Consider the following 24,424-nt stretch of genomic DNA (forward strand, 5'->3'; position numbering starts at 1 on the left):
TAAAATATTGTCCCAAACAGCTGCGCCCTGTGAGCTGTATCCTTTTTCACCATGTTTGTGTTTGCATGCCTGTACTGCACTGTACACCTTTATTAAGTGACTTCTGTTTGTCCTTGTTTTTCTAGTGGGCAGTGATGACTCAGAAGATTCTGACTTTGAGAAGCCAGAGTCCAGCGCAGAAGGTTCAGGCTCAGAAGCGCTAAGTGAAGCGGTCAGCGATTCGGAGGACGACAAGCCACGAAAGACTCGGTATGAACAGTCACTATACCAAGGCAGATCCACACCGTCTTTTGTAGAGCTATCAACCAATAGTGTTTTTTGATGTGTATAGAGCTGCCAAAAAGAAGGATGAAGTAAAACAGAGAAGTTATAAGCAGCAGAAGAAGAAGCGACGTAGGATCAAAGTTCAGGACTCCTCCTCCAGCAATGAGAAGGTGAGGCCTGTACTGCTTCAAAACAGTTTCGCAATTGCGGCATTTTAAGCGGTGTCTTGAGTCATGGTTAGTGATGGGCAGGTGATACCTCGGAGATACATTTTCAAGATTGTAACACACTGTGTCACACCGTGGTGAAAAAGCATTGCAGCAGTGAGCCTGAAACAAATTAACTCAACACTGGCTGAGCTTTGCCTGGCGTTCCAAACTGCATGCTTTTTCAGACATGTAGTCTTGGAGTGAGCGTAATCTCAGTGATTTCCCAGTGGGCGTGATTGACAGACGAGATCAACCCATTAGAGAAACGCTGGATATGTCTCAGGAGCAAGCGGCAGGAAGCCGCTTCAAAATTGTCCTTTTTCATGAGGCACGCTTCAAATGCAGTTTCTTGCTCCGGTTTTATGGATTTTATATTTTCCAAATGATTTAAACGGACGAAAGAGCAAAAGAAAGCAGTGTATTAGTCAGTGCGCCGCCATCTTTAATGTTTTGGGAGAGTGTGGTGACAACTTCTGTCTTTTGATGCGATGAATTCCCGCATCTCGGTGCTTGATTGGACCGATGTCGATAAAATCGGGAAATTATTGGCTGCCAGCAGCTGCCTTGACGGTTCTTCTTTTGAGCAGACAGGAGGAGCATCTGGCTGGTCAGGCAAGGCTGAGCTAATTTATTCTTCTTAAAAAAAATCTGAACCAAACCATCATGATTGAGCTTGTTTAAACAGCTGAGAAAGATAATTCAGTCAGAGCAAAACTGCACTCAGGGTTATGAGAATGGAAACAAATGAATGAGAGACTATAATAAAGTGTCAGTGGTGATCAAAGTTTTGGACGGGTGCTCAAGCCCGGCAGCACCTCAAGATTGCCGTCAAGGCGCTGTCAATTTCATTTGACAGCGCCTTGAAATGAAATTGACGGGGCCTTTCTGTGTAGGTTTCCTCCAGGTACTCTGGTTCCTCTATCACTATAAAACATGTACAATAGGCCAGGATGAATGAGTGTGTTTGAGCGTGCGCATGGGGGACGATGGATAGAAATTAGCCCATGGCTACAATCTGGTGTGGCTTGTTCCTTAACATGCACTGTCCCTACCAAATAAACCAATATATTAAAAAATATATACTTGTGTCGGTACCTCAGCTCATTTGAGCCATCACTAGTCTTTTTAAATTGTTTAATGTGGGGGTTTAAGTCTTAAATAAACACAGTCAGAAAATCAAACATGTTTGAAGGCCGTACAGGAGGATTGTGAGCTATATTACTGACCCAAATGTGAATGCACAGAACTACTTTAGTGGAAAAGTGTAGTTCACTTGTGCTAGCACAGAAAACCTTAACTTTATGCCCATTTTTGTTTCATGTGTAATTAAAGATGCTAATCATAATCTAAAATTCTAATACAGTGTCGGTCAGCTACCTCAATATTAAACTATTTGCTCTTTTGAGGTCACATGAACACTACCTGATACAAACGGAGCCATTGCACCTAAAATGGCACGGACTCATTTTAGATTTTCCAGTAAAGAAGAGTTGAGCTTGCAATCATCTGGTCATTTTTTACAGAGCGGTGAAGAAGGAGAAGAGGGCGAAGAGGGTGAAGGCGAGGAGGGTGATGACCAAGATGGAGAAGACAAGAAAGGCCGGAAAAAGATCCGTAAAATCTTGAAGGACAACAAACTACGCACAGAGACACGGGATGCTCTGAAAGAAGAGGAGGATAGGAGAAAACGGATAGCTGAGCGAGAAGCACTCAGGAAAAGACTCCGCGAGGTACAACTCTTTGCATGTTTTTACTGCTGGATTTATGATGGGTTTTCCCTCACCTTGCAGCATTTCATAATTGATATTAGTCATTTTTAAATTCCAAGCAGGTTTTCTGCGCATTTGGTTACAGTGTCAAATTTTGTATTTTCTATATTATTCCATTGCATGCAACTTAGTCATTTTTATTTTATTTTATCTTATCAACTCTGTTAGTGAGTTCATCATCTTTCCAAAATTTGTACATGACGTCTTCTAGGTAATTGAAGTAGCGGAATCATCCCAAGTATCGTGCCCCATTACCACTAAACTGGTGCTGGATGAGGATGAAGAGACCAAGGAGCCCCTTGTGCAGGTGCACAGGAACCTTGTGACAAGACTCAAGCCTCACCAGGTTGATGGTAAGGATAGATGGAAAAAATATATACAAATAAAAATTATTTATATATACTGTATATATATTAGTGCTGTCATTAAATTTAAAAATATTTAATCAATCTAGTCAGAGTTAACTCGCGATTAATCGCACATTTTTATCTATTCTAAATGTCCCTGAACATTTTGACACTCTAATACTCTTATCTGGCACCTCAAATTGGGGTGCTGGTGAGTCATGTTAGAAACCGCGCATATTTAGTTTTTCCTTACACAGCCTCGGGATATTGTCTGCTCCTCGTTTCGAGGAGCGATTTCCAAGGTGTGCTCATCCGAAGTAGCAAAACAAACCAACAAGTGCTATTTTTTCCCTGTAAACTCTCGGTGACATGACGCGATCCTGACTAAGTGACAGTCAGCTGCAGTGTGGCTCATGTGTCGCCTTTTTAGTGCGTATTGGCAAATTGAGAATAAAAAAATGGAAGCTGTTAAAATGTATTTGCGTTAATAATGTGGTAATTTGGACAGCACTAATATATACTGCTCAAAAAAAATAAAGGGAGCACTTGAACAACACAATGTTTCCTTCGCTTTTGTTTTATTTATTTTTTTAAATGTATTCATAAAATTTTACATAAATAAGCACTTGGAGTTACATTGTGCTGCTCATTGTGTTCCCTTTTTTTAACAGTATATATATGTTTGTATATATACAGATCCTTTCCAAAAATTTGAATATCATGGAAAAGTTGATTTATTTCCATAATGCCATTCAAAACATTAAACTTCCAAAGATTGTAGATTCAGGGCCCACAGGCCACAGCTCAAATGATTTCAAGTATTTAGTTGTTGATTTGTACATAATTTGGGCTTCCAGCTCACAAAACCCATGAAAACAGGATTTCCAAAAATTCGAAGAAGAAAAAAAAGCCACAAAGGTTCATAGCTAAGGAGGCTGTTCACAGAGAGCTGTGTCAAGCATATCAATGGAAAGTCTAGTGGAAGGGCAAAATGTGGCAGGAGAGGATGCACCAGCAGAAGAGTTGACCGTGGGCTTCAGCGGATTATCAAACAGAAGATTCATGAACCTGTGGCAGAGATCCAGAAAGAGTGGAATGAGGCGGGAGTCACAGCGTGAAAAACCACCACATTCAGACTCATCCGGGAAATGGGCTACAACTGTCGGGTTCCTCGGGTCAAACCGCTTCTGGGCCTGAGCCAATGTAGGAAGCATCTCAACTGGGTCAAGGAGAAGGACTGGACTGTTGGCCAGTGGTCCAAGGTCCTCTTTTCCGATGAAAGTAAAGTGTGCCTTTCATTCAGGAATCAAGGTCCAAGAGTTTGGAGGAAGACGGGTGAGGAACAGAAGCCAAGCTGCTTGAAGTCCAGTGAAATATCCACAATCAGTCATGATTTGGGGTGCAATGCCCAGTGCAGGTGTTGGTAAACTCTGCTTTCTTAAATCTGAGGTCACTGCATCAGTCTACCAGAATGTTTTATGATGTTTCATGATTCCTTCTGCTGAGGATCTGTATGGATGCAGATTTCATCTTCCAGCAGGACCTGACCCCTGCCCACACCGCCAGAAGCACCAAAACCTGGTTTGATACCCATGCCATCACAGTGCTTGACTGGCCAGCCAGCCAACTGCGAATCTGTGGGGTATTATCAAGAGGAAAATGAGGAGCACCAGACCCAAAAACAAAGAATAGCTGACAGCAAGCATCAAGGAAATCTGGGCTTCCATAACTCCCTGGAAATGCCACAGGCTGATTGCGTCAATGCCACAGCGCATCAAGGCAGTGACTAAGGCAAAGGGATTCCCTACAAAGTATTGAAGATTGACTTATCATTTTTAAAAGTTTGAATTTCTTTTTTAGTAAATGGTGATTTCTTCACAGTATTCTAATTTTTATGTATAAATAAACAACAAAATACTTGAAACGGTTGAAGTTGTGGGCCCTGAATCTATAATCTATGGAAATTTAACATTTTGAATGGAATTATGGAAATAAATCAACTTTTCCATGATGATCTAATTTTTATTAATATAGAAAATGAATGTATATATATGAATGCAATTTCTGTTTTCTTTTCAGGAGTTCAGTTTATGTGGGATTGCTGTTGTGAGTCAGTGAAAAAGGTACACAAGTCTTCTGGCTCTGGTTGCATCCTTGCTCATTGCATGGGTCTTGGAAAAACCCTACAGGTAGAGAACCTGCTCTTAAGATAAACATTTAAATAAGGGATTATGGGTAAAGCCTGTTCCCTGGGACATGCATCTGTACCAATGTGTAATTTTGCTTTTGAACTATAGGTGGTGACACTTCTCCACACTCTGCTGCTCTGTGAAAAACTTGACTTTGCCACGGCCTTAGTGGTTTGTCCTCTTAACACTGTCCTTAACTGGCTCAATGAGTTTGAGAAGTGGCAAGAGGGTTTGAAAGATGAAGAGTCTTTAGAGGTAAAGGGGCAACAAACCACCTTTAAAATTGTATATAATGCTAAAAATAATACACTTTGTGTGGAGTCATTAATTTAGAAATTGTTGGGTTTGTGGTTTGTAGGTTACGGAGCTGGCCACAGTAAAGAGACCACAAGAAAGAGCTGCTGCTTTGGAGCAATGGCATGAATCTGGTGGAATAATGATCATGGGTTATGAAATGTATCGAAACCTCACTCAGGGGAGGAACACCAAAAGCAAGAAACTCAAAGAGACATTTCAGAAGACACTTGTAGATCCAGGTACATAATGTATTGTCTTGAAGGTACATTTTGCAACTTTTTATTTTTAACAAATATTTGTGCTTATACCAGGCTGGTTAGCATGGCACCTTAACTTTTCATCACAACGGCCTTATTATTATTTTTAGCGTTTCTGTAAAGGCCACCGTGACTGAAAATAAAGACGCCATGATCACCATCCATACAGCCACTGGGTCATTGAAAAAAAAGATGAGCACAAATTAAAAGTTTGGGGGGGGGGGGGGGGGGGTCACAGAAAAAGTTGCATAATGGACCATTATACTGTTTGATATTATTATTTTTATTAGTGCTGGTAAATTATTTTGAATATATTTGTGTTTTTATTTATGTGTGATGTGGCTGATAACAATTGGGTTTAGCGATATATTTTTTTCCCCTTTTGACCAGGCCCAGATTTGGTGATCTGTGACGAAGGTCATATCCTTAAGAATGAAGCCTCTGCTGTGTCCAAGGCCATGAACTCCATCAGGACGAGGAGGAGGGTGGTGCTTACAGGAACACCACTGCAAAACAACCTTATTGAATGTATGCTTCTATTGAGTGATTTTAAGCTTGCTTGTTTAACATGTGTCTAAAGTGTTGTCTTAACATGTTTTTTTCATGACAGACCACTGCATGGTTAACTTCATCAAGGAAAACCTGCTTGGGTCAGTTAAGGAGTTCAGGAACCGCTTCATTAATCCCATCCAGAATGGTCAGTGCGCCGACTCCACGATGCAGGACGTCCGTGTTATGAAGAAGAGGGCACATATTCTCTACGAGATGTTGGCTGGTTGTGTTCAGGTGATTTATATTGACACTAGAATTCTCTCTGAGACTACTCTTGACTCTGATTATTATCGAGTTAACTTAATACTTGCAGCTCATTATATTACAGTTACAAGGCATCAAATATTTTAATGCATTTTAGCGCAATCTTTCACCAGTTTTGCCAGTTCAAAGGGCCCAGCTTCTGCCTGCGAGCTGCTTTCCTCACTCAATCGCGCATGTGACAGGCAGAGGGGTGGATCTGCTTGTATCAGTGCACTGGGCACAAAAGCCCTTCTGTACAGAATGTGTGATAACAGAAGTCCAACCTCTGTCACTTTTGTTGTGCTCAGAAAGATGAAATTACTGAGATGCAACTTTCTTTAGTCTTTAAGTCTCAAATATAGCCAAAACTGACAAACAGTAAATTAGCTATTAAGTTAAAATGTATATTTTTTGAGACAAGGTGGACTTCATTCAAACTTCTGCAAATATCTCATTGTTGAAATATTGTCTACTTCTCAGTTCGATATGAGCACAATTATACAATCATTATTTGGAAATGTATACCATCCATTAATAATGTTTCTATTTGCTTACTACAGAGGAAGGATTACTCGGCACTTACAAAGTTTCTGCCTCCCAAGCACGAGTATGTGCTCTTAGTGAGACTGACTCCCATCCAGTGTCGACTCTACAGATATTACCTGGAGCACTTCACAGGTGGGTTTTAGGCCACACAACACCTTCATGTCTGTGCGCCGTGGGACCTGAAAGCCTCTCCTTGTGCACTGGAAAGCTCGTCTCATTGGTCCATTCGTAATCCAGTGAGACTCCAATTTGTTGCTGGGATCAGCAATAAAATGAATTCATCTTTTACTAATGCTTTATAGACATGTTTGTTAAGTATTGATAAGGTATTAAAAAGCATTAGTAATCAGTAGGCCATGAATTAAAGGCTTGTAAGCATGAAAATAAAGCTTCTTATACTGTTATCTATTAACATACTGTTAGGCCATAATACTATGCTCAAACATGGCCTACCTCACCTGTAAAAGCAGATTACTATTGCTTATTAATAACTTATTCATACTTAACAAGCACCCATTAATATAAAGCATTACCCTTTTTTCTTACTTTACATCAAAATTCAGATTTAAATGCATTCTATTAAATTATTGATACATTTAGACTTACAGACCCCCTCCCAAACTATACATTTTGTGTTTTTAAGGAATTTGTCATGTGTTCCATTGTAATTGTTATATACAAGTTATAAATAATGGGGACTGTGGGGAAAAATACAGATTATAATTTAAACAACTGTGCCTAAAGCTCCCTTGCAATGAGCAAGGGCAATAGTCGGACGAGCAATAGTCGGACGAGCAATAGTCGGACGGTCTGCTGTGAAAACTTGAGATTTCAAGTCACAAATGAGGGTCTGGAACAGGGATGTAGTTAAGGTTTGGGCTATTTATATGTTCTTACAGACTCTTGGATCGATCCAAAATCAAAGCAGACTTTCTCTCTACTTAGCACTAACTCATGCCTCTGGGCAACATGGCAAGAGCCAGATTGATATTACAGTGAAAATAATATCCATCCGGATTAGTTCCCGTTGAAATTGTTCAAGCAGTTTTAGAGTATTTGTGGCTGATTGAATCAAGTCCGCCTTGTTTTAGCTATTATTATTATTACTATCACTATTACTATTATTATTTACAAGTCATTAAAACTGCCATAATGACAAATCCATGAAATATTTAGTGTTTACAGTTGTTATTCAGCTTTTGTAGACAGTGCAGAAGATGACTCAAGAACCTTCATTTAAGATTGACAACTCCTGTGCGACTGAGAGCCTACACAGACAAGTTTTTCAGTGTGTAGCACCTTTTTTTTTTTTTTTAATTTATCGCGTCATCCCGTTGGTAAAATGTACAGATCAGTCTTTGTTTTCTCTGCAAATATAAAACCCGCTACCTGCATAAGATCGAGTGTTTGTAAATCTGCACATACTGCGAGAATTCAGCTTGCAGGAAAGGTTACTCCAGGGGTCCCTGGACGTTGCCTGGTAAAATCTAAACTCTCTGCTGTACCAGCGATTGATTCTGGTCAGGGTCAGCATCAGCTAAATTTCTAGAGCGGAACATACGCAAGCAAACAGGAAGCAAAGTAAACCAATCTGCAAAGGGCGGGCATGTGTTGTATAAAAAGTACAGAGGTGCATCATTCTGGACTTGCCAACTATCTACTACTTGCTAACTTTCTAACAAGAGCTTGAGATGAATGGTGTGGCCATTTTGAGCAGTAGGAGTAGTGAACTTCCGCTTAAATGTGGTCTTGGACCTATGTGGGAGCTGGCAAAGTGCCGCAGGCAGAGTTAAAGCCCAGTTTCCCACGTCTCCCTAATGAAGAGCCCAGGGACGGAGGGGACCAGCGGTGGGGGTGCAAGGGAGAATGTGGGGCAAAAGAGAAGAAACGTTTACTAAGGTAGGCCTGTGGTCTTACAACCAATGTGAAAACAAAGACCAGGAGGGCTGATAGTAAAGGGGGAATATGTGGCCTGTTTTTGTCACTTTGTCTGTGGTATTGTGATTTTAAACTTTGATTCTCATTAAATGTTTAGGTGCTAGAACAGACGTGAGCAAACTGCCCAGTTTGAAGATGTTTATAAACTTTCAAAAACCTCTGAGCCTGAGATGAGATGTTTTATTAAGTGCAGTGATAGTTCAAAAAGTAGACATTAAATCATTCTAAATTATTAGTACATTTGGATTGTTACAAATACTTTTGATAAAACCAGAATGAAGATTTATTCTTTATATATATTAATTGTGTGCATGCTGCGAAGTGCATAATTCATCTTTGTTTGTCCTCACTCTGGTCTGTCTCATGCAGGTGTGGGGAATGCCTTGGAAGGGGGCCGAGGCCGCACCGGGACCAAACTCTTCCAGGATTTCCAGATGCTCAGCAGAATCTGGACCCATCCTTGGTGCCTTCAGTTGGACTACATCAGTAAAGAGAACAGGGTAGGACTTTGTGTCTAGGGCACAGCAAACAAATGTTTGCGCTGTAAATAAGCTAAAATGTTGTCAACATTCTCAACTTGCGTTCCTGCACCTGCTGCCTCACACAGGGATTCTTTGATGAGGACAGTATGGATGACTTTATCGCTTCAGAAACTGAGGAGTCATCCATGAGTCTCAGCTCTGCGGACGAGAAGCAAAAGAAGTATGAGAAAAATGAGATTATTGTCATATAATTATAGATATTAATGATAAATGCTGTACACTTTTCATGACGTGTTTTGGCCTTTGGTCATCATTTTAGGAAAAAGAAAGGCAAGAAGAAATCCTCTGAAGACTCTGATAGTGATGATGTGGAAGTGATCAAGGAGTGGAACACCAGCTCCCGAGGCAGGAACGGAGAAGGTGGAGAGGGTCGCAGTCGGCCAGAGCCTGAAGAAGAACGTATGTTACTTTTATGCAGAAAATATCTGTGCATTTTCTCCAATAAATGAGTGCAGATGTGGCTACAGTACTTATTACATTTGCAGTGAATTGACTCTTGTCTGTCTGTCATGATCAGCTGCTCGGGTGCCTGGCTCGCGGCCCGGGAGTCCCACTCACGACTGGCACAGAGATTTCATGACTGATGCTGATGCTGAAATTCTGGAGCACTCCGGAAAAGTTTTACTTCTTTTTGAGGTTCTCCGGATGGCAGAGGAGTTGGAGGAGAAAGTGTAAGTCTTAACAGCTTCCAACAGCTTGACAGTGATGTTAAGTCATTGACTTAAATTTGGGTTTTTAGGTTGGTGTTCAGTCAGTCTCTTATTTCTCTGGACTTAATCGAGGATTTCCTGGAATTGGCTACTAAATGTGCCGACGATGAGGAAAAGCCAAATCCATACAAAGGTACAGATGTATGCCAAATATTTCCTTGTACATTATATGACTGTGTTACCCTAAATTACTTAACAGTCTATGACTTAGCCAGGGCTGCCACTTCATTTTCCCTGTTTTCTATTTGTGGTTCTACACCTGACTTTACTGTGGGTTTTGAACTGGCTAAAGAGTGTAAAATGTGAAAAAGCTCACATGTTTTTTTTATGGCAATGCCCGTTTGAAGCTGCCTGTATGCAACATACTTCTCAGTGGAGTGCTTATTAACTTTAAACACACACAGGCGCTTACAAATGCACCGCTGCTGGTGTAAGGTCATGTTCCTAATTAAACTTGAGCAGCTGTTTTTACTTTCATTTTGGAAATGATTAGACCTTGACTTTTTATTCCACAAAAAATGTTTGCTCAAGGGTTTGTAATTTGTAATGAAAAGATCACAGTGCTGTAATTGGAAACATACTGAAAAGTTGGTTATGAAGGCTGGCAGGGGGTGGGCCATCTTGAAGGCTAAACATGGTCGGTGCCTGACCATCGTTCTGCTAGTTTGTTGATGCCTAGTCTTATTTAAGTACTGTGTTGTATATATTAATATTGAATATTGGTCGTATTTTCAATGATTTGTGCAGGTGAAGGCAAGTGGTTCAGAAACATTGACTACTATCGCTTGGATGGCTCGACCAATGCAACCACCAGAAAGAAGTGGGCTGAAGAGTTTAATGACACTAGTAACACAAGGTACTCTCAGTCAGCTTTTGTTTGAAGTAGTTGCACAAATTTCACAACAAGTCTGCTCATATATTTTAACCTCCATACAAATGTCTTTCAGAGGACGGCTGTTCCTCATCTCCACACGAGCCGGCTCCCTCGGCATCAACCTTGTAGGGGCTAACAGGGTCATAATCTTTGATGCTTCTTGGAATCCTTCCTATGACGTCCAGAGTATCTTTAGAGTATATCGCTTTGGCCAAATTAGAACTGTCTTTGTGTACAGATTTTTGGCCCAGGTATGAACATTTGTTCGTGCATCTCGTGATGTTGGCTCAATGGCTCTTTTATTACTTTACTGATAAATGCACTTCGTCCTCTTTCAGGGGACGATGGAGGAGAAGATTTATGAGCGGCAGGTGACCAAGCAGTCTTTGTCATTCCGAGTTGTGGACCAGCAACAAATCGAAAGGCACTTTACCATGAATGAACTGACAGAGCTCTACAACTTTGAGCCTGAGCAGCTGGACGACCCCTCGGAGAAGAAGAAAAAGAGGGACACGCCAGTGCTCCCTAAGGTAAACCAATATGCCTGTCTTAAATCACACACACAAAAAATCTGGATATTTTATAGTAGTGTTCCATTAACTTGAAATTTCACGGTGTACTTCTCAACTCTGAATGTAAAACCTTTTAGGATGAAACCTATTAACTTGTCTTTTATTTTTCAACAAACATGGCAAGGAGTGTGCCTTTCAATGCCAAGCTTATTTTTTCAAAAATTGCACCAAGAAGCATGCCAGCTATCTTGTATGCTGCTTGGCATTTCCTGGATCTTTTATTTTGTTTGTGTTTCTGTTCATAATCGGCCGCCTCTCTTCTCCTTAATGCTGGCGCTGTGGCACTATCTGGGCCTCAATAAGAACAAACAGCGATGGCAAAGGCTCCAGCTGCACAACTTTGTCTGTTTACAGCTATTTACTAAATAGTCTGCTCATTGCTAAACTGCTGGACCACTATAAAACCTCTTTCCCAAATCGTCTTCCTTTTTATTTTACTGGCTCTAAATTGCCCACGCATCCTCCCACATGTGTTTGAAGTGGTTTTACCTTGTTGTTTTGGTTGACTCTACATTGGTCTGTAAACATAAGTGGATCTCTAAACCCATCGGTATGTCAGTGACACAATATGAAATGCTCGGTAGTCGGGTAGTTGAGCCCGGTGACCTTTTTACCATAAGCATATTGGCAACGTGGCAGCCAAACTACAGCTGTACGGAAGGAATTTGCCGTCTGGAAAAATGTGAAGATGAGTCAGCCTTGATTCATCACCGTGAGCCAAAAGGCCTTAGACAAGTGGGCAGCTGAGTTCATGTTGATAATAGTTTAAACAGTCATTGTAGCAGGTGCATAACATAATGGAGAGATCTTAACTACACTGAAGTCTTTTTTGCGCTTTTCCATATGCTGCGCACGGACTAAATGTCAGTCGTCTGAACCTTGATGAAGGGTGATCAACCTGTTCTATAATTTACATCTCAGTGCGTAGAACAGGTTGAGAAACAAACTCTTTTCTCCCCAAGTGTCATTGGCCACGTCCTCTACCAATCAAAAAGCCTTGTTTCAACCAGGCCATCTTCAAGAGGCATCAAGTGTGGAAGTGTTTCTTTCATCATTCAGAAATATTACAGGTTTTATTCTTGGAAGCTAATCAAAGTTTATCTGTGGTTTGAGAAACTATCTTGTCTGGATCTGACCACTGTGTGTCACTACCATGGTATTTCACTGCAGTAGTTTCCCGTGAGTGATCTTTCTCGTAAAAAAGTGTTGATTTAAAGATCACGGTAGCGGTTTTAGAAGGAAGCCGGGGTTTTCAGATATGCTCCACTCTGCCTTATTACATAACATAAGCAGCCTCATATTTTATTTTATCATTGTTTCCACCACGCCCCATGTCCCCGCCGGTGTTCCTTCTTTCACTATCATCGAGTCCATCTGTTACTCTTACTCATCGCTACCCCGAAACGTTCAAAGCGGCACAAGTTGTTTTTCCCCTTGCCCCCCTTTCTGGCCTCCCCAGTCTGATGAAGGGTCATTATTGAAACCCCGCTCTTAAAGATGGCTCAGAGAAACTAATTGGAGGCGAAGCAGCAAGGCACGTTTCCACCTAATGACATGTAAGCTTCATCCAGCCCAGGCAGCGATTTGACCTTGTCGTTGTACACGTGTTGACCTTTTTGACTATTTGCATTGAAGAGTGGACAATGTTGACCGACATTTTGGAGACTTTCTCAGAAACTATTGCCAACACCCATGAAAACCTCAAAGTGTAGCTCAAAAAGAAAGTAAACAGTACAGATTACACTGCATGTTTTTTGTATTGTCTGTGATACACGGTGGTAAAGTGACCAGCTCTCCCTGTGCTTCCAGTGCCCAGGGGTCACTATGCCCTGACCGGGACGCTCCTAGCAGACTGGAGCAATAAGCCGCACCATGCCTGTCTCGTTAGCCGTAGGAGATTTTGTTTAATCATATATCAAGGGACTGTATCGCATCAAGGAGTTATATATATGTCCTACGCTACTGAGCGGGTGCTTTAGTCAGAGGTTTGTTGGTGTTTTCAGTGTTTTGCCAGCCTCCAGAACAAGCCCGAACTTGTCACTGAGGTGAAGAGAGCTCTAATGATAGTAACAGCAAGAGACCATTTTCCTGCTGCTTTGTGCACGGTCCTTATTTATTTTTTTCCTCATCGATGCTCGTTATATATTGCCTTAGTATTGTTTTAGTTCTTCATTAAGTCCCATTTAATGAAAGCAAAGAGAGAAAATGTTGGTTCATATTAGGACTTTTTTTTATTTCTGCCCAGGAGCATTGAAGTTTAAGCGATGACTCAATTAAACTAAAACACAAATTGTTTGTAGAAGTCTGAACTGCAGTATTAATAGGTTTTGAGCATAATAAGACCCCATGGAGGCAGGATGATTTGTTGTCTGCAAAGAATCTTGTAATACCAAAATAACTGCAGCCATATTACAAACAGACGACCAATTGCGTCCTTGTGTCTGGCTAGTCTCAATATGAAAAGGATCACCCGCATTACTATCAATGTATTTTTAGTTTATTTGGGCCGACGAGTTTATTAATTTGCGGCATAGCACTGTCTGAGCCTTGTGTCTGCGTGAATCTCCCCTGACCTTCCAGCTGGCTCGCCCTTGTGCCGCGCTCCTCTCCTCCGCGCACACCGCCCTCCTCTGGTGCTAGCCGGGGCTTGTTTTAATAGGAATGCACCATGTTTATTGTCTTTGTTTAGCCCTTTGTGACATGCGCGATTTTGTTTCTTTGTTAATTGACTGACAGCGCGGTAAACCCCCGGACTTGCATGCAGGCCCCGGAGGGTGTTAAGACAACGTGGTCCCGGAGCAGAAAGCGTCTGGAGGGGTTGTGTTCGTGTGTGTGTGTGTGTGTGTTTGTGTATCGTTAATGTGCAGCTGGCGGAGAGAGAGTTTTGACGGGCTATGTTTAGGTATTACAAATATCCTGGCTCCGCACATTCCTGCTGCTGTGATCCCGTCTTGGCCCCCTGTGTTGCTTTGGTAAACCCACCTGTGTTTTAAGATGTCTCCAGCAAACAGTGTCTGATCTGAGAGCATTACAGATTCTTTCTTGGAAGCAGCAGCCTGGCCTGTCACGATAACAAAAATTGAAGCTCGATATTTTGAGGAAGGAAAATATCGCGATGAACGATATTATTGTGGACCACTTGATGCCACTGAAACCAGCTCAAAAATAATGTATATCTTTGCAACTCATGTGTTACAAAGGAAAGGTTACAATGTACTTTTCAAACAAGGGATTACATTGAGGCCTGTCATGATTTTGAAGTTCAATATATTGAGAAAATAATCACGATAAACGATAAACGATAATCTCGACTCTGAAGATACCAGATACTTAATTGGGTGCTTAATCCCACCCAAAAATGCCACACAAGCTGCAAAAACATGAATATAATCAAGCACAATTTACTTTCCGTTTATCTGTTATTTATCAAACGATAAGTCGATATAGTAATTACCTTTGTAGCAGCTATTATACGGTTACAAGGTATAATGTAGATCTGCGTGATGCGACGATATTAAACTAAACCATGTCACTACCTTTTATATATTATTGTTATTATTATTATTGTTATTAATAACAATAACAATAATAAACAAACCATAAACATACAATTGTGTTAAAACAATGCTTTCTAAGATTGTGCTATGGATATGGCATCGCCCCAATGTATTGTTAAATCCAGGTACAAGGGATATGCTCTGTTACATTTTGATGATGCAATTAATCTGTCATTCCTTATTCGTGATTAATAACTCGTACATCAACCTGGGACGGCTCCCGTAGAAAACATTTGCGTAGAGGAGGGTCTTTGGGCAGCGTATTTGCAGCATGATGAAAAACATTAGATTGATCTTTTGGTAAGATGTGGATTATGCTAATTGCACATCATGGTGAGGTCTTCAACTCTGGTGAAACCGTATCATGTTACCTTGTTTATGTTTTGTAGTCAACTTCGATGTATAGGCATCTTGTAAATGGTGCACTGCTCTCCAAACTAATTTGCATTCAAAGTTTGGACTTGAATAGGTTTCAAGCATGTGTAAATATCTTACGTGTGGGATTCAAGCCTTATTCAGCTGCAGCTGATTTCCTCCTTGGAGCTCACATCATGTTATTAGCACTTTTCCAGATACTTTGTTAAATAAAAGGCATTTTTGTGTTGTTTGAGATTTAAACAGATTATGGCACTTGGGTTGAGACAAGGTCTGGTCTTTGGTCTTCAATGTAAAAAGCCTGTTGTTTGTTAAAGTTTGGCATCTACCTAATTGAATAAAAACAACAGTCTGTGATGCCACATGCCAAAATTCCTTTTGAGATGTGACTCTATAAAAACAATCCTTGCTCCCCACCGTTTGGGCCAAAGGGTTAATTTACCACTTTTTCAGTACATCTGCCCACCCAGTGCTTCTCAGGGCTTTTCTGTTTCCCTCCAGTAAAGTGATAGGCTTCACCATGCGGCCCTTAAAGGATGACAATAGCGCAGGTCGAGTTACCTACCGTCATTAGTGCTGGCTCTGAGCACACGGCGCACTGCGCGCTGCCTGTGAGACGGACCGGACCACCCCAGAGCCACGGAGCACAGATTACTGCTGTACCTCCAAATGCACTGAGCACAGATTACTAATCTCACAGAACCAGACTTTGGTTCTGTTCAGACCACCTCTTGACACTGCAGATGTTGGTCTGGACCAAGCAATGCAGGTGTGAAAACGCCTTAAAGTGCCCCTCGCACGAGGTTAGATTAAGTTTTCTTTTTTCTTTGACGAACAGTAATGATGCAGCACGTTGACTGTGACGGCATTTATTTGAGCTCAGACTTTCTCCTTCAATTCTGAACATGGTTTCAGGATGTGATCTTGAACTTGAGCTTATTTTTCGATTAGAGAAAACACAGTGAAACCTTTGCTTGGTGTGAGTGTTCATGTTTAGTCTGACATGACATTTTCTTCAAGCTCACTGTCCGCCGCACTGATCTTGAGGATGGTTATTTCCTCTTTTGGTCATTTGGATTTTCTTTAGCACATCGTTGGGCAGTCCCTTTGTAAACTAGCTCATGCTGAGGCTAATGATGCAACTCTGTATGAAGTTTCCAGAAAGAAGTCCCACTTTAATGTAAAGTTAAAAAAAAAATCACTGTGTGTAGAGTAATCTAAACCATGTTTATGTGAGCGGCATCTGGTCCAGCTCTCAGTTTTACTCAGGTATTGTTTTCAATAACAATGTGGTCATGGAAACCAGATTCTGACAGAAGTATGTGGTATTTGTTTTGTTTGCCTTTTATATGTTGTCTAATCTATGTAATCCCGCTTGCAGTCGACGACGCCAGGCTTTACCCCATAAAAATGTTAAAAGTGTCAATCCAGGATGTTTAATTTAAGTTAGATGTGGATAGAACTTAAAAATACACAGTTTGATTTTATGTTTGATCATGACTAATAGGTAACACATTAAATGCAAATCCTTTCCTCCTACGGGAATATAAAGTATGTCTTTGCCCTTGTGCATAATGATAATGCCTTTTCAGAACCATATTATTTTTCTTCACATTTTCCAACTCCAAATTGCACAAGATTAAAAGCATATTGGATGGAAGCATTGATGAGCTACTGTGTAATGAGAGGGAGGCGTGACCAAACAAGGTCCACAGTCTTTATCAGATGTGCAGAATTATTATATATCTTCCTTTTGTCAGCAAAGTGGGCAAGAAAAAAAAGAATGAACAGATGTGTCAAAAGGCTTGTCAGAGAGATGCAACACCCTTTAAGGAACAAGGTGTGCTCCAAACCATTGCCAAAATATGAAAGGCTGAAACTTGTCCATCAATAAACAATACTCATAAGCTTAAAGGCTTAGACTGGGACAAAAATATCTCAAGATTGATTTGACAAAATGTTTAATGTGCTGATGAGATGAGTTACTCTGAATGGACTTGGAGTTGGGTCTTAAAGCTCCACTTAGACAGTGGAGGTGAAGTACTGGTATCATTTAAGGTTAGTTAGCTGGACCAATTCATGTTGAAGATAGAATCAAACTCCAGTCCCAAGCCGACTGCCAGGCTTTAGAGGACACACTCTTAAATCAGTGTTACAGGAACATGACTTCAGTACAGTGCTTCCTCTCATATATCAAAGCACTCCAGTCAAGGCCTAAAAGATCGCTCTTTTCCCTTCCTTTTTTAAAATAGTTTTCAGCTTATTCACTGGACAATGCTTGATAGTTTCCCTTAAAATGCCGGACATCTTTGTTAAACCTCTTTCAATCCCGAACCCTACCCTACCTGCCAATTGTTCTGGCATTAATTGTTTCTGAATTTAATTGATGGTCCAATAACCTGGAGTCACTGAGAGAATCACCCAAGTAACGTGCTTTAATTTTGTTTCTGCAGGATGCTGTTTTGGCCGAGTTGCTTCAGAACAACAAAGACCAGATTGTGTGTTACCACGAGCATGATTCCCTGCTGGACCATAAGGAGGAGGAGGCCCTCAGCGAAGAGGACCGAAAGGCTGCCTGGGCCGAGTATGAAGCTGAGAAGAAGGTGGGCAATGGGAAATGCAGACATGACACTCACACCTACTATGACCCGGCTACAATACGCGCGGTTAGCCTTTCTGTCCGTCACTCTCTCCATCCGCGGTCTCGGGTTCAAAGAGGTCCAGTCCAAAGTCCACTCTAGTTTCTGTGGATGTGCGTTTGAGTTGGATCCCTGTAATCCCTTAATCACACGGCCAACGGTTGACAGGTTCTTTCTGTAGATGCTCAGACGCTGGAGCCGCCCAGTTTTGACTTTTCCACAGCGCCCCGACATCAATGGGCAATTAGTGCAGTTTATTTATCAAAGTGTGTGTCTGGTGAGCTGATGTTGTAAGGGATCAGAAGCCGGTCTCCTCTTCCTAGGTGTAATCCTAGAGTCTAATTCACTCTAATGATTATTTTTCCAACACACACACACACACTCTCCCTTGTGCCCTCTGTCTGCCTTAAGCTGCTTTTCACTGCTGCGTCCCTCCTTTACAAAAGAACAGAGGGTTTTCAATCTCAAAGGCTGAGTTCGTAGATCCAGTTTGTCTTCACATTAGTGCCGTGTGTTAGCCGCTGTAGGTCATGCTGAATTGTGGGGAACTTTGCAAGGGAGCGCAACCCAGCCTCAGTAAATGTCCTCACAGCCCAAGTGTAGGGATTTCAGATTTGCAGAACTGTGCGAACATGAGCCTCGCGTTAGAGTAAACTACGTCTCCCATTGAGATGGCTGCACATCTGCCGATCTTTTTAATAGAAAAGTATGTGATTTTATGAAGATGCCACACATTTTCCATGTATTTGTATTGATGAGTTCTTAAGAAGTGTAGATAATAGTAAAACATTATGGATTACAAACCTTTGACAGTTTATTTCTGTTTTGAGTACGGTTGTGTTTAAAAAACCTCATTGAAAGTGTGCGCACATACATGGTTGTTAAGAGGTTTTGTACTGTTTGGACCTGCACACCTGTCTGCGACCAAAGACCGTCCAAAGACCCCTACAGGCCCCTGACAGACACACATACATCCTCACATACCGGATGGCCAGATTACAGGGCACAGAGAAACCATCTGCAGCAGAGTCTCAATTACACAAAAACATCGGCATCCTGCTGTCCTTTACTGGGACAAGGCTGTTTACCTCGGGTCACTCGACTCGTAAACACACACATTAATTCAGGACACCATCGCCAAATTATTAACGCAAGAAGCCACAGAATATCACAAAATCGAGTCTCTTTTTGACACAATTTGATGAAAAACAAATTTGTTGTTTAAAGTTAATGGAATGCTATGTGGTGATGCGGTTTATTAATATACTGCAATGATAGTCATTTCCTTCATGGTCCCTGTGAACCTTTCACAGCAGTCCAACTCTCCTGTTTGATGCTCACTGTGTCTTTGATGTTGCAGGGCATGTCTCTGATGAGGACCAACCCTACAGTCTATTCCCAAATGGACCTGGGGTTGGCGAATGCCCAGTCCTACATCAACTACAACTTTGCAGCTTTATCCACTATGTCCAACCAGCAGCTGGAGGTAAGTAATGAGCTCCAAGTCCCCCCTCCGCCCCCTCTCGCCTCCCTATGCCCCTCTCGCCCCCCAGCACGACACCTGCATTCCTCAGACCTTGCTGCTAATTGTGACAGTTTGTAATACTCCACGTCTGCACAGTGGCCATTTATACTCAGTGGCCCATCCAAGTGAGCATCTTCTGTGGCGTTGTGTTTGGACCTAGAACAAAATGTTACACAAAATAATCTGAAGACTATTGTGTAATTTTTCCAACATCATGCAATTAATCAAAATCACAGTCCCAACTTCGGTCAATGTCAATTGTCATGCGGCTTTTTAATTGCCAGGTCTGCAGCCAATTCTGTGGCAGTCAGAGCACCTGGTTTGGAGTTTAGACGAGTAGGTTTTTTTGTGTGTAAATGGCACTGGAATGGAAAGTATCAATTTGTGTATGAGCTGAAGTTTATTTAAAAGCTCTATCTGTGTTCATGAATCACATCAGTAAAAACCCACCACTTATCATCAGAGATGACAAAACATCAAGTCAATGTTAAATATTTTTCTCTTCAGGATCTCATCAACCAGGGACGAGCAAAGGTCATTGAAGCAACAAATTCACTGAAGTCTTTAAGTCCAGAGACACTGGAAGACACCATTGCCAGGGTGGTGAGTGTAGAACCGCTTTTCTATAAAAATCTAATTGCAAGTTAGTTTTAAAAGGTTTTTGTCTGTGTTTAGTGGAAAGAGAACTCAGCACTGACCGAGAACCAGGTCCATGCTATTGCCCTGAATCGGCAGGCCAATGTGGAGATGGAGATCAAGCGCAGACAGGCCGTTTACCGGGACACACTCGCCAGGCAGCAGGGGGTAAGAGCTTTCACTAGATGTTGAAATTTGGGATTATTATTATTTTGCCCTAAAATGGCTCCAAATAGATATAGATAAATGGACATAGATTTCACATACAATTTGATGACCTGTCGGCTGTGTGTGATCGATATGCTTTTCTGTATTGCAGCTGATGAGCTTTGTGCAGAAGCTGATCAACAACAGAAAGGTGCAACAGCAGCAGATGGCCCTTGCCAACCAGCAGTACCAGCTTGCTCTGCAGAACGGCATTCTGGGAGCGTCCGGCATGGGTCAAATGAGCCAGATGGATCTGTTGGGACTGTACCAGCAGCTCCATGGTTTAGGTGCTCACCAAGACATGGGCAAAAACCCGGGACCCTCCAAAGGCTTGTAGGTCAGACCGTTGCTAAGGTGCTGGTCCAAGGAGCCCTCTTCAGCACAGCCCTGCTCTCACCACTTCAGAGAACTGTCACAACTCTGGCAGCCTGGAGCAGTTCAGCTTGGATCCAGGCGGTGTAGTTTCGGGACTAGGCTGCTGTACAGAGCTGCATATGGGATCAACTCTATCCATTATTTCGTAGTTCACTGAGAGGGATTGTGTTGTATAAATGTGTTGATCCTGATCCTGCTAGGGACATAAAAAAATATGTAAATACGGCCTTAATGTTATTCTACATCTTTCTTTTTCCATGTTTGATAATTTTCAGAGAATGCATTTACACAGATGGGTTCTTCTTAAAAAGAGGGTTTGGTATTATTTAAAGTCAGTTTTTCTACTGTTTTAAATGCCTAATTTACCCCGAGTGGGACCAGTGTCGTTAATGGCAAAGTCATTTATGCTCTTTCTTTATACACATTAAGCCCCATTGATGTCGCCTTGATTGGCGGGCTGAAAGCTGCTGGTGCGCTCTTTAGAGAGATTGATTAAATCTGAAAAATGGCTTTATATTTCTCTCTTAAAACATGTAAAAGTATAAAATTTGTTGAAGAAAAATCTTTTCTAAATAATTTTACGTGTTCACATTGGTTACCACTAAACGTGGTAATGTAATGCTTGTGTTGTTCAAGACTGCCTGCCGGTTCTCGATCTTTTGTAGTAGCATTCACATTGTTGCGTGTTGTCTGGCATAGCACCGTGTGCGTCCTCTTTAGTGTCTATGTTCCACTGGTGTTGAACTACAGGCGGTATTAAGGGGTCCCAGAAGAAAGCACAACCTCCTTCAAGCCTGGGATTGCGGGCCCAAACTGATGACTTCAATGGTCTGTCAGATCAGAGTTTGACAACTGTGGATCCAATGGACTTTAAGCAGTGTGCTGTCCCAGTCTCTGTTGTAGTACCAGGCAGCATTCAGACCTCATTTTGCATCTTTAACTAGGCCACATTTCTCGCTTCTGAATTGTTAGACTGGTGTAGCTGTTCACAGCAGAGTTGTTGCAAATGTATTTCATATATGTACAGATACATTATGCCCTTTGAAGAATGTTTTTATGTTCTACATGATTTGCCATGACCTATTATCTTGATAAGTATTTAATATTACATTTAATAAAGTGACCAAAAGGCGATTTGTGGTGAGTCATGTTATTTTAAATGCATACATAAATGAGTCCTGATTGAGACTTTAAGCGATGCCCAGACACGCTGTTCCCCAAAGTCTCTGTAGGTGCCTTGCCTTGCCTTTGAACTCACTTCCTTTCAATCCAAGGCAAATCCTGCTTTGGTCCAAAAAGAGCTGCTAATAGAACACACTTAAGAGGGAATGGAAGTGACATATTTTTATTGACTAAAGTCGGACTCTAAATAAACAGTTAAAAATTATTAAACCTATATGATGGACTTCTGATGTTTTTGTTGGCTAATACATACTAAATAAAAATCGAAAAGGGTAATTTAAACAGAAATAAATAATTTAAACTGCCTGACATCAATGCCCAGCAAACAAATCTGTTTCTTTGATGGTCCTTGAACCTGCTGCAATTTGAAACTGTTTAAACATACATTTAAAGTTGACAAAACAAATCTTCGATTTAGTTTTTCTATTGTTGACTTAAAAGCAAAACATGCTCATAATGACCAGCTCAACAGAAAAAGTGCTGTTTCTGCAGTGGGTAATCACAGAATGGATTTGGATGAAGACCTAACCTATTTAAATCTGAAATTCTAATGCCTTAAGTCAACATCTCTATGAAGACGAGCTTGAGACGTACCCACTCCTGGTAAAGTCATGTCTGAGGAGAGCTCAGCTGCTCACAGCCAAAGCACATATTTGTTTGTACATATATGAGGTATTTTTCAATGATGAAAATATCTCATAAAATAAATGCTTGTATTTCAATTATATTTATTGGGTAAAATTTAACGTGATGTGGCTTTAAAAGACTGAAATATAAAATTGATTTGTCCAATGATGACAACTAAAACTAAATTTGAATGTGTTTTTAAATAAACTGTGGCTGCTGAGTCATTCAAAGCATGAATTATTATTTTGAGCGCTGTGGTGCATTATGGGTGATTTTGGTTTGTGCAAGGCAGCGAAGGCTACACTGATGTATCCTTGGCAAATTACCCTCGTGCTAACTAAAGGGAGGACACATGCCTCTGGAGCACATGAACACTGGAACAGCACTTTGGCGGCGAATGATAATGTGGATGCCTGACCACGCCCACGTCAGACCAAGGCAAGGCACCTAGGCTTTGGGAAACAGCCATCCTCATACACACACTTCCTCCTCCTCTGGGGGGATTACAAGGCCAGATCAGAGACATGGCCCCTCCACCGTGTCCTTGATCTTCCAGAGAGCCTCCTCCCAATGGGACATGTCCGGAACCCGGGAGGCAAATAGATGCCTGAGCCACCTTGGCAAGCTCCTCTCGACGCATGGGAGCAGTAGCTTTACTTCGAGCTCCTCCTGGGTGACTGAGCTCCTCCCCCTGTCTCTGATGTATGTGATCTTGTTCATTTGATCATGACCCAGATCTCATGACCATAGGTAAGAGTAGGAACGTACAACTCCAGCACCACAACAGTCCGATGCAGCGACCACATCACCAGTCAATCTTACACTCACTCATGAACAAGACCCCAAGATATTTAAACTTCACCACTTGAGGCAAGGACTCTCCACCAATCTGGAGAGGACAAGCACATCTTCTCCGGTTGAAAACTATGGCTTTGGATCTGCAGGTGCTGATTTTCATTAAAGTTGCTTCCCACTCTGCTACAAACCATCAGAGTGCACATTGATGAAGCCTGGTTTGATGAAACTAACACAACATCATCTGCAAACAACAGCAAACAACAATGTTCCACTTACTTAATTAAAAATGACATGCCGTGAACTGATCACTCGTATCTATACTTTGTCCCATCATTTCACACAAACTGCTCTAAGTGCCTTTTGTCCCTCTTCCTTCAATCTGTCATCTCATTTTCTCTCCCAGTTTTGTTTTCATTTTTCAGTCTGCCAAGGTTTTCCCTGCATGTCTTTGACTTTTCCATTCCTTCCCCCTGAGGAGCTGCTCTCACAGCCTACAGATATCTGCCAGTGCAGGAACATTACAACTATTGCAGATGTTGAAATGTTGATCCATCCGCTCTTAGCCCTAGATTACCAATGCTTGGATTTGTGGCCCATCCGCACTGGTTCTCTGCAGCAAACAGCTGTTTCTGTCTGTTCAGTGGTGAGGGTCAGTGGGGCCCCTGCAATGTTCCCCCATTCGCAGGCCTAAAGCATGCTGATGTGTAAAGGCAATTAGTATTTGGTATCCAGTTGCATAAGGAATCTCATTTGATATGGTGTCTATAGCTGACTAAGACCTTGGAAACAGAGGCCATAGAGTAACAGGTTTATGAGGGAACATTGCCATGGGATTGCACTGGTGTTCTCCCCTGAAAGGATTTGTGTATGCCTTACTGGTGGTAAGCATGTGTTAGCAACAGTTAAGTAAATTAAAGGCTGAGTTTACAAAGTAAAGAAATTCTTGTACTGTTTTTACTGGTACATTACATATATGCAAGAAAACCATCAGAATAAATTCTCATTTGCAAGACAATTTTATTGTCATATTCATGTCAGTTCTTCATTTTTTGTTTATGTAACATTTCAGTAGAATCTAAAGTTCATATAACTTCAAGTTCATTACAAAATAAAGTCTTTGCAATAAATAAATATAGATTTATATTTTATATGCAGAAAATAAATATATGTACATCTCATAAATAGGATCTCCCA

The 24,424-nt window shown here is 41.4% G+C and overlaps 1 protein-coding gene across 2 annotated transcripts in view; it reads left to right on the forward strand.

The window, feature by feature from the left end:
• Nucleotides 1-21,757, forward strand: part of atrx (ATRX chromatin remodeler) — a 33,648-nt gene extending 11,891 nt beyond the window's left edge. For both annotated transcript variants that reach the window (XM_079557339.1, XM_079557340.1), the window contains exons 12-34: nt 126-249; nt 332-434; nt 1,997-2,203; nt 2,454-2,595; nt 4,669-4,778; nt 4,887-5,033; nt 5,137-5,314; nt 5,723-5,860; nt 5,943-6,118; nt 6,688-6,805; nt 8,981-9,111; nt 9,219-9,335; nt 9,432-9,552; nt 9,671-9,824; nt 9,893-9,996; nt 10,611-10,719; nt 10,811-10,988; nt 11,076-11,267; nt 17,695-17,844; nt 19,241-19,366; nt 19,913-20,008; nt 20,081-20,209; nt 20,361-21,757. In XM_079557339.1, coding sequence (XP_079413465.1) covers nt 126-249; nt 332-434; nt 1,997-2,203; nt 2,454-2,595; nt 4,669-4,778; nt 4,887-5,033; nt 5,137-5,314; nt 5,723-5,860; nt 5,943-6,118; nt 6,688-6,805; nt 8,981-9,111; nt 9,219-9,335; nt 9,432-9,552; nt 9,671-9,824; nt 9,893-9,996; nt 10,611-10,719; nt 10,811-10,988; nt 11,076-11,267; nt 17,695-17,844; nt 19,241-19,366; nt 19,913-20,008; nt 20,081-20,209; nt 20,361-20,585 — 3,275 coding nt within the window. In that variant the 3' untranslated portion in view covers nt 20,586-21,757. The remainder of the gene's footprint in view (nt 1-125; nt 250-331; nt 435-1,996; nt 2,204-2,453; nt 2,596-4,668; nt 4,779-4,886; nt 5,034-5,136; nt 5,315-5,722; nt 5,861-5,942; nt 6,119-6,687; nt 6,806-8,980; nt 9,112-9,218; nt 9,336-9,431; nt 9,553-9,670; nt 9,825-9,892; nt 9,997-10,610; nt 10,720-10,810; nt 10,989-11,075; nt 11,268-17,694; nt 17,845-19,240; nt 19,367-19,912; nt 20,009-20,080; nt 20,210-20,360) is intronic.
• The last annotated feature ends 2,667 nt before the right edge of the window (nt 21,758-24,424 follow it).

This window comes from Gobius niger (assembly GCF_951799975.1).
Source record: "Gobius niger genome assembly, chromosome: 5".
NCBI classification, from domain to species: Eukaryota; Metazoa; Chordata; class Actinopteri; order Gobiiformes; family Gobiidae; genus Gobius; species Gobius niger.